Below are 10,771 nucleotides of genomic sequence, written 5' to 3'. Positions count from 1 at the left end.
TAAGTTTTAAAGAAGAAATATAAACATGCGTCAGCAATTATATAGTCAAGAAAATAAACAAGCCAGTAATTTCATGGAGAGCAACCGAGAGCTCATGGAAAACAATTGTCTCAATTCCTTATTATTTTCTATTATTAGGTGCAAAATTCTTTGGCAAAAACCTTGTAGTTGCCTTATATGCCACCTTGCTAAAAGGTACATAATTAAGTTGAAAAATAAAGTCTTGGTCAGAATAAAAAAGCATGTGGGGTACCTTGTCTCAAATAAAAAACAAGGAAATAAGGTGTGGGACCTTCAATGGAGGCAAACTAGTCTATAATTATTCTTTCGTTCATGCATTTATTATCTCTCTCAGTGTTTTTAGAATTGGATTAGAGTTCAATAATCCGAATTGAATTTTTAGTAGTGATGTGCCTTGTGGTTAATTTAACCTCACAATGAGGTGTTTCACATATTTTAGGGAATAACCATCCATATATGGTCTAAGGAGGCTTGGGATATATATATGCTAATTAAGCCAATGGTCATGGTGAACTCTAGCTTTAACTTAGGTAAACCTATAGTGACTGCAAAAATATTGCAAACAATCTTAAAATCTTTTCCAACCATATATGAAAATATCGATAGTAATTGAATTTTACTGAAATATCATATGAAAATTCTGGATTTATTTATTTATGGAATGGAAATTAATGATTAAAACTCAAAGAAATTCCTTGGATGAAATGGATGCATTGAAGATTGAAAATAAATTTTAAATTTATGACAATGTCATGGAACAAAGGCAACTAGCTTAAACATTAATCTGAAAATAAAACTCAAAAAGTAGTGAGATATGCTTAATTAGGATGGCAATTGGGTATGTTTGGGATGTGTCACCCTCATCCTAATTCCATCCTAATTATATATATTATAACAAAAAACAAGAAGGCTTTCTGTTTTCCTAATAAATCCAAAAGGATAACTACAATTTTATTTAGAGCACAAATTAGAAGCAAAACCTTGAACTATGAATCAATGTTCCAGAAAAGTACAGTTAAGAGCATATATTTTGCAGGTAACACCATACTACTATATTTAATAAATTTAAACCAAACAACACAAAGGTTTTCTTAGCTGCATTTATCGAACATTTTGTCTATATTTTTCTCCAAAAATCCTACTTACCGTAATCATAGCACATATTGTGGGAATTCCTGACTGCATAACCATTCCAAGTTGAGATGCCCCATAAATTGTAAGATTGTAAATCTGAAAAATACCATTCAGAAATCACTGATAATGGGGCATAAATTCTGCAGCTTCAGATATATTATGTCTAAATAAGAAGACAAAAAGGAATCCAATTATTAAAATAGATAAACGTTTCAAACTGAAAAATGAAAATTTAGTAAGTATGAATCACTCTCTGAAGTTATAGCTAAGAAAAGTCGGTGTGTGATAATGGGGAAGGTGATAAAAATAGTGTGTGAATGCAACTTATAGCTGGTCTTGTTCTTGCTTTTAGCTGATCTTATAGTAAAAATAGTGTGTGATCGCCCCTAGATGCCTAGAGTATTGGCTGAAGGAGGAGAGAAAAGGAAGGACATCAACTTTCATAAACGTTAATCTTCTCCCAGATGTGTCATTCTTGATTACTCTATTAGAGGTATTTTAGCAGTCCATAGTGTGTAAAATGGTCAATTCCTTTGTTCAGACATTTAACCCAAATAGTGAATTTCAAGTGTAGGGGTTTCAAATTCTCAAATCCTAAAAATCCAGAACAATGTTGCTGAGCACATTTAATATTTTTGTTAAATAGCAAAAAGAAAAAAAGAAAAGAAAATTAAAAAAAAAATAGAAATCCTCCCAAAGAATTAATTTCAGTTGCTTCAATAACTTTGGCATACGGAATTGAGGAGAGAAACAGAGGTGACTTACCATTAATTATTTTGGCGTACGGAGCCATTCCTGGTGGCACTTCGGAAATTTCCATATTGTTACCACTTGTATTTGGGGCATATATAAGACGGATCGCACACTTTTTCACCTCATGCGATGCCCCTGATAGACTAAAAGAAGCCTGATGTGCTTGAACACACTGGCATAGGTAGACTTTGATTTCACAAATTGACTGCGAGGTTGATACATCATACACACGTGATCCGTCTCAACAACTCGGTCTCCACTGTGTGTCCAAGTGATGGAATGACTGAAATAAGGCCCTTCCCTGCATTCAAAATTACAGCGAATCTCACCAGGCCGCTGAATAGTTTCGCCCTCCTCAAGTGCAAACACAGCACATAGAGCAACCCCCGAGAAGTTATTGTCAAGCCAATGTGGAGGCAGGGTTGCTGAAACTGAAGCTCCCATATTCTCATGCCAGCGCCACTTTGGAATCCTACTTCCAGGAATCACAATACTGTATCCTATTTCTGGAAAAAGTTTCTGCACCATGCAGTTTATAATGTTAATATAATAATACCATTGAGAGAGAGAGAGAGAAAGAAAGAGAGAGAGAGAGAGAGAGAGAGAGAGAGAGAGAGAGAGAGACCTGATGAAGTGTCTCTAATGCCATTGCCACATGATCCTGATATAGTCCGGAGCAATTCCATAGCATGAATTCCACAGGACGAAGCCAAGTGGAAACCAACCAGTTTTGTGGGCTTATTATCCGAGATGGAGTCAGTAAAGACACCAGGGATGTGCAATCACAGGCATCTAATAATTTTATGCTTGGTGGAAGCTTCGGAATTTTTTGAAGTTGCTCACACTGCCTCACCGAAAGAACTTTCAGATTAGAAAGTCTACTGATGTCTGCAGGTATGCTAACCATATGGTTTCTGTTGAGATTTAATACTTCCAGACGGTCCAAGTGGCAAAGCTTGTTATCGATTGTTCCTTCCATTAAATTGCAGTCACTTAGATCTAAATTTTCTATGAAGCGTAGACCTGACAAAGAAGGCAACTGCAAACCAATCCCATCTGAATTTTCTCTATGGAGTAACCTGTATATAAGGGCCGAGATCCAGAAGTTAGATGTTGATCCTTGGCATCCACTAAATGATAACTCTGTAAGGTTTGTCAATTGAACAAGTGAGATAGGTGGTTTTGTTATGGCAGTTCCATCAGCTTGAAGCCTCCTTAAGCATTGCAACATTCCCAGGTCCTCTGGCAATCTGTTGAGTTTTGAACAACCAGAAACAATGAGGGTTTCAAGAGATTTCAAACCACAAATGCTATTTGGAAGAGTCCTGAGGTCTTTGCATTTTCTCAGATTCAGTAACACAAGACCTTTGAGACGAAGAATTGAACGGGGCAGCTCTCTTATAGATGTTCCACCTAAAAGAAGCTCTTCTAAATGTTCCATAACTTCCGTGATCTCTGGAAGTCTCTCTAGTTTTGAACAGCCAGAAAGGATGAGAGTTTTGAGGGATTTCAAATCACAAATTCTGCCAGGAAGGATCTTAAGGTTTTTGCAGCTTTTCATATTTAATAAAACAAGCCCTCGGAGATACCCAACCGATGAGGGAAGTTCAATGATAGCAGTGCCTTCCAAATAAAGCTCCAATAAAGACTCCATATTGGCTTCGATGTCTGGAAACTTCTCAAGTGTTGAGCACCCTGAGAGGTTAAGAACTTCAAGTTTTTCCAATCCAATGATTCTGGGAAAATAGTGAAGCATCCTGCAGTTTCCCAAATTCAAGATCTTAAGATTTTTCAGCCTAGGAATTGATGGGTGCACCTCATGCAAGCTTGTACAACCATCCAGATTTAGTGTCTCCAGAGATGGTGCACCAGACACGTCCGGACATTCAACCAGGTATCGAGAGTGACTGAGATCCATGACCATTAAATTTTCAAGACACTGTAACATAAAAATAAAATAAAAATTGTTGAATAAATTTTCTTGGAAGAACTTCAAAATTTATTGAGAATAAGTAGTGATCATACCTTGTTCCCTTTCCAAAGGTGGTTTAAGCTGCTATGCTTCAAACTGAGTTCAACCAGTTTCTTACCATTAAAATTTGACGGCAACGATTCCAGACTCCATCCATCCCAATGAAGATATCTTAATTCATAGGAAGGAAATTCGAATTCTTCGGGAAGGTGCACTGTGTTAGAATCATATGATGAAAGTCCATCCCAATAGACCCTGAGGAGTCGAAGTTTTGTCATATTTTTAAAAGCTTCAGTCGTAATCTGTATTTCTTTTGATGCCGACACATCAAAGGATATTCCTTCGATTGCCTCTGTCCCCTAAAACCAACAACAGGGGATAAGTGAAGCACAAAATGCTTAAAATCATATACATAAGCAACTTCTTAAGTGAAATTAAATGCCTTAAAAGTTTAAATAAGTTCAGGCACTTGTCTCTTACCGTTTTTTGTGTCAACACAGCATGGACATCTTCTGGATTCCACAATCTACTCCATTTGCCAGGTTGTCCAGGAAATTCTCCCCGAATGATTTCCCAACCCATTTTTTGCATCAAACCATGCATTTCTATCTTGTTGTCTAAAATACTAATGAGAGAACAATCTTTGAGAACTTTCATTCCAATTGCAGAGAAGTTGCAACTATCAAGTATTCTTCCAACAGAATCTGAGTCCTTCCCTCTGAAGAAGCATGCAATATCAAGGAATAGATCCTTTTCTGTGCTATCCAGTCCATCGAAACTTACTCTAAGCATTTGTTGGATTCTCCTGTCCCCTACTATTTGTAGCTTAAGCAGTGTATTTTCCCATTCAAGCTCCGTCTTACCATACAGGACAGATCCCATAGCTTTAACAGCAAGCGGAAGTCCATCACAGAAATTTAATGCATGTCCGGAGAGCTCCCAAAACCTATGGTCAGGAAGGTCTGCCTTGAACGCAGACAAACTAAACAGTTTAAAAGCTTCCTTAAATTTTAATTTCTGAACCTCATATAATCCATCAACTTCATGCATCTTGAGTAAACGTTTATTTCTCGATGTTATGATAATTCTACTACCTGAACCAAACCAGTGACGGCTCCCTGCCAAGAATTCTAATTGAGTCCGAGCACTAACATCATCTAGAATGATAAGAACCTTTCTAGAGCAAAGCGTCTTCTTTATCAAGCTAATGCCTTCACAAAAGTTGCTTATGCGTGCAATTTTTTCCCCTTGGATATCTGCTAGAAGTTGTCTTAGTAATTCAAGCGATCCATGGTGTGCCTCTACCCGTGCAACATCAAAAAGAAAGCTAGCAGCTTCAAATTGATGAGCAATTTGGTTGTATATTCCTTTGGCGAGGGTAGTCTTGCCTATTCCAGCAATTCCATGTATTCCTATCATTCGAACATCATTTGACTCCATACATAATAGTGACGACATTTCTTCCAAACGGGAATCGATTCCTACCAGGTTGTCATCAATATGTAAGAGTTCAGGACGACTGATCAGCATTTTCGAAATGCCTCGAACAATTCCTTGAATAATCTGAGATTCATACCTGCCAAATAAAAAGCACAATATACGAACCACAAATTAATTGTAAGAAAGGCAGGGAAAAAAATAAATTGATGATGTTTAATTTCAATATTTGTCATGCTATCAATTGATTTATCCTAATGCCTAATTCTGATCAATATTACTATCATGGAGACAAAACTCAAAACGCATATGACTAACTGGAATGGGCAGAGCACATGTCTATCCAAAAGAATTGATGCTTTATATATATATATATATATATATATATATATATATATATATATATATATATATATATTTCCCTTTGAGGCTCTCTTTATGAAATAAATAAATAACAATATATTGGACTCTATATTTATTCCTTGATCATATTTTCAACTTTTTTTTTTTTTTTTCAATAAATGATGAGGAGCTTTTGATAACGCAAGAAATTTTTAAATAATATCTATCATATTTGATTTTTGTTTCTATTTTTCATTGCCTTTAATTTTCCTGACCATTTCCATTTGAATAGTGGATCGTGTCCTTGAAGATAAGGATCATTTCAACCCACGAATGCTAAATGGGAGTTTGTTTAATGATGTGATTTAAAAACACTTTTCTTTTTTTGATAATAAAAAACTATTTTAAAAAATTTATGGTTGGCTTAGTAGTCATTCTCTAGATATAGTTTTCAAAAATAAGTTGAAATAAATAATAATTTTCAAGGAACCAATTGTAGAAGTTATTTTCACATGTTTATAAAAACAAAGAAAAACATGGAAAAATAATTTTATTAAACCAATAAAAGGCACATGAGTATGATGCGATCTCTTTCTTCTTTGATTCTTTCTTCACCAATAAATATCAAAATTCTTTAAATATGATTTCTTTCTTAATTATATGTGCTTTTTTGAATTTTCTTTAACTTCTTAAATTTTTAATTAGATAAAAAAAATTTCAAATCAAATGATACTAATTAATACATTTAATTTACTAATTTTTAAAAATAATTTAAAACTCAAAAACTAATCCAATTAATGTTAGAAAGTTAGTGAACTCAAACATTAGAAATTCACATACTAAACTTCATTATGAATTACTTTGTTAGTTTCTCTTTAGAAAGATGTTGAGATCCAGATTTTTATAATATATATTAAAATACTATCATTTCATATATATATATATATATATATGAAAAGGATTTTAATACTAAAGTACTAAAAAATGATTTGTTTTTAAATTTAATTGTAATTATAAAACTATTAATAATGAATAAAATATGAATTGAATTTCATTAATATTATATATAAATTGAATTCACAAATTTTTTGACAAAATTTAAATAGTAAATTTATTTTTAAAAATAATTTATCCAAATGAGTATTTTATTTTTTATTTGTTGAAAAGTGATTTTAAAAGCAAGCTATCAAGTACCATTGTTTTTTAAAAATACTAAAAAATATGGTATTTGTTCTTTAATTTAAAAATATATTTTAAAAATAAGTATAAAAATACAGTGCTAAACCGATCTTAAAATTTGAATATGTACAAGCATATAGGAGGTGAGCAATCAGGAATACAAAGAATTGACTAAGATTCCATTAAACAGTGTTTTTTCAAGAATCACTCAAAGTAAATTTTTAATTTTTTAAAACTGGTTAAATTTTTGTTCAAAAACATTTTTTTTAGAATGTTTTTCTATTTTTGAAATTAAAACCCTGTTTTAAAAAATTATGGTCAGTTTGGTGGTCATTCTCTAGAAATAATCTTTAAAAATAAGATGAAATAAAAAACAATTTTGGAGAACAAGTAATAGAAGTTATTTTTACATATTTATAAAAACAAAGAAAAGCATTGGGAAGTAATTTAAAAAAGAAAACAATAAAAAAATGAACAAAGTCCGATAGATGTCTTTCTTCTGTTATTCTCTCTCCACCGATCAATATCAAAATTTTTAAATATGATTCCTTTTTAATTACACTTTATTTATTTATTTATTTGAATTTACTTTAACTTTTAAATTTCTTTAGATAAATAAATTTCAAATCAAATGGTACTTGATATATATGATTTATTAATTTAAAAAAAAATTCAAAACTCAAAAACCAATCCAATTAATGTTGGAAAGTTACAAAACTCAAAACTAATATAGAAAACAAATTTTGTTAATTTTTTTACCAAGCAAATGAACTTCAAATCAAGCAAAACTTCATATTTTTTTTTTATTCATAAATAAGTTTAGTAATTTTTTAAAATAAATTTAAACTCAAATAATAACTAAATTAATATAAAAAATTTATAAACAAAAATTAGTTTAATATGACTTTATTATTTAATTAATCTATAGAATCATTTTTTCTTTAATTTGTTAGCAAGTTTATCAATTTGAAAAAAAAAATAGAATTCAAAACACAACACAATTAGTAGTGGAAATTCACGATCTAAATTCTATCCAAAATGACTTATATTTCATACATAACTTTATTTTTATGAGTTTTGTCGTTGGAAAATGGATTTTTAATAGAATTCAAAAATAGACGCAAGTACTATAAAAAATAATAAACCAAAATTAATACATAATAAGTTATAACTTACTGTTTCTCCTAAGCGCATAACCATATTTTCCAATTTTTCTTGCTAGGTAAATAAAATCCAAATCGAGACTTAATATCTTAAATTCTTTTATGAATCTTCTCATTTTTAAGATAATTTGAAATTAAAAAAAAAAAAAAAACTAAAGATAAAAACTAATCCAAAATACTATGCCCTTAATTGAATGGTAAATGTATAGATGTAATAAATTTTTTACATATTTAAATATTAAAAATATTAAACTTTATTTATTTTTAATAAATTGAGACTTAATATCTTAAATTCTTTAATGAATCTTCTCATTTTTAAGATAATTTGAAAAAAAAAAAAACTAAAGATAAAAACTAATCCAAAATACTACGTCCTTAATTAAATGGTAAATGTATAGATGTAATAAAATTTTTACATATTTACATATTAAAAATATTAAAGTTTATTTATTTAAAAAAAAATTTTAATAAATTGAGACTTAATATCATAAATTCTTTAATTGAACTTCTCTTTTTTAAGATAATTTGAAATTTTTTTAAAAAAAAAAAAAACTAATCCAAAATACTATGTCCTTAATTGAATGGTAAATATATAGATGTGATAAAAAATTTTACATATTTAAATATTAAATTTTATTTATTTTTAAATTTTTTGAATAAAATATTATTAATTTTAAATTATTATTTCTTTTAATAAAAAATCAATTAAGCTTTAGAAAGATGATCATATTTTTATAATATGTACTAAAATACTATCATTTTTGTATATATATATATATATATATATATATAGAATTCATTATTTTAGTACTAAAACTACTTATTTTTTAATTTATTTATAATTAGAAAACTATTTTTAGTTTAATAAGACTTGAACTAAATTTCATTGATATCATAAAAATTGAATTCACAATTTTTTTGATAAAATTTAAATAGTAAAATTACTTTTAAAATTAATTGATATATAAAGACGAGTTACCAAATCCTATTTCTTTTTAGAAAATATTAAAAAATCATTTTTTATTCTTTAATTTAAAAATAATTTTTAAAAGCAAGTACAAAAAAGCATTGCTAATTGGACGCCCTAAATTTCTAATATGTAAACAAGCATATAGGAAGTGAGCAATGGGGATGCCAAGAACGGACTCTCAGTTAATTTTGGTCATGCTTACCCGATTTTATCAAACTCAGTTTCCAAACACTTAAAAATCAAACATAATTGTGACTTGAGTTGTCAATGAAAGCTCAATTCACATAGAGTTGTAAATGAATAAAAAGCAACTCAAAACGGAAGAGATGGAGTAGTTATATAACATACCCATGCCGCACATGCCATCCAGACAGACCGCCGGCTTCGGTCAGTGCCGCCCTCCATCTCAGCACCCTCTCCTCAGTGACGTTTCCGTATCTTGCAAATGCTTCTCCAAAAGTTCCCGTTTGTTTCCGCACATCAGACGGATCCACATGGTAGAAAATTGGTAGAACTTTTTGGCCCCTTTCTCTGCTGCACTGCATGATCTTATCAAGCTCATCCAAGCACCATTTTGAATGAGCATAGTTTTCCGAAAAAACGACAACAGAAATCAATGAATTTTCAATAGCTTCCAAGAGTGAAGGTTGAATCTCTCCTCCTCTTTCAAGTCCTTCATCATCTCTAAAGGTGTTGATGCCCTTCGTCCTCAAAGCCGAATAAAGATGATCCGTAAAATTGAAGCGGGTATCTTCCCCTCTAAAGCTCAAAAAAACATCCCATCTCCGATATCGTAAAGAACGTGAGGTGCCTGAAGAATCCATTCTTGGGAGCTATCTGGTTGTGAGTCCCAAATTCCAAGACACTAAGAAAATTTTGGGTCGTCATGGGAAGATTCTCTCTCTCGACCTTTTTAACATAGGAGCTTCCTCTTGCAAGGAACTTTCATATTTTTTATTTTATCTTATTCTTTTTAGTTTTTAATTTTGTTAATGCCTATATGCATTGTGTTTGGAACAAAGGGCGAGGCTTCATGGAAAGGCCGGTGCATTTTCTTTCTGTGAGAGGTGAATAGGCCAGGAAAGAAGGTGGACATCAAAGTCAACACTGACTGCTATTGCCTGCCTCTTTTCTCACTTTTGGACTATGCTGCAGCTTTTTCATTCCTTAATCCCATACCATCAGTAATCAACATTTTATCAATTTTTCTTATTTTTTATTGTTTACATTTAGAAATATTAATTTTAAAATTTTAACTTATAAATTAATTTATAACCACTGCAACAACAATAATAATAATTAGGAGTAAAGCATATTAAAGGTTTGTTGAGAATGATTTTGATAAAAATAATTTAAACTTGTAATAGTATTATTAATAACAATTTTATTATATATAAATTTTTATAGTCCTTTAATGTTCACATATAAGTGAAAAAATGTTCTTGATAATTTGTGTATTAAAGGTTTGGGATACAATTTTAAAATTCACCCTCCCTATTTTGTCATCAATGATTCGCCGAGTCCTTTTTAAAAATGATAAAATTTAAAATAAAATTCACTTTGTGTCCTGACGCTTTTTCTTTTTGACCAAGACTCTCTCTGTCAGCCTGACGCTTTTTCTTTTTGACCAAGACTCTGTGTTTATATGAGAGAGAGAGAGAGAGAGATGCTCTTTTTAGCAAGGTGGCATCTCAGCAACTACAAGGTTTTTGAGACAATTATTTTCTTGGCTATACAATTGCTAAGCCCTATTTCATATTTGATTTTCACTTGGGAAAATAAGAAATGTTTTAACTTTCT

At 30.8% G+C, this 10,771-nt stretch overlaps 1 protein-coding gene across 1 annotated transcript; it reads right to left on the bottom strand.

Annotated features, from left to right (window-relative positions):
- Positions 1 to 2,058: 2,058 nt before the first annotated feature.
- Positions 2,059 to 9,878, bottom strand: LOC117905679 (disease resistance protein RPV1-like; the record flags this gene model as incomplete). Its single annotated transcript, XM_034818562.1, has 5 exons — positions 9,320 to 9,878; positions 4,361 to 5,456; positions 3,934 to 4,239; positions 2,534 to 3,847; positions 2,059 to 2,427 (listed from the first exon to the last, which is right to left on the bottom strand). Coding segments are annotated over exons 1-5 (3,561 nt in total), but the record flags the coding sequence as incomplete, so codon positions are not given.
- Between the last annotated feature and the right edge of the window lie 893 nt (positions 9,879 to 10,771).

This window comes from Vitis riparia, chromosome 18, assembly GCF_004353265.1.
Source record: "Vitis riparia cultivar Riparia Gloire de Montpellier isolate 1030 chromosome 18, EGFV_Vit.rip_1.0, whole genome shotgun sequence".
Classification (NCBI taxonomy): domain Eukaryota; kingdom Viridiplantae; phylum Streptophyta; class Magnoliopsida; order Vitales; family Vitaceae; genus Vitis; species Vitis riparia.
Note: the sequence above shows the minus strand (reverse complement) of the source record. Positions and strands in the feature narration are given on the sequence as shown.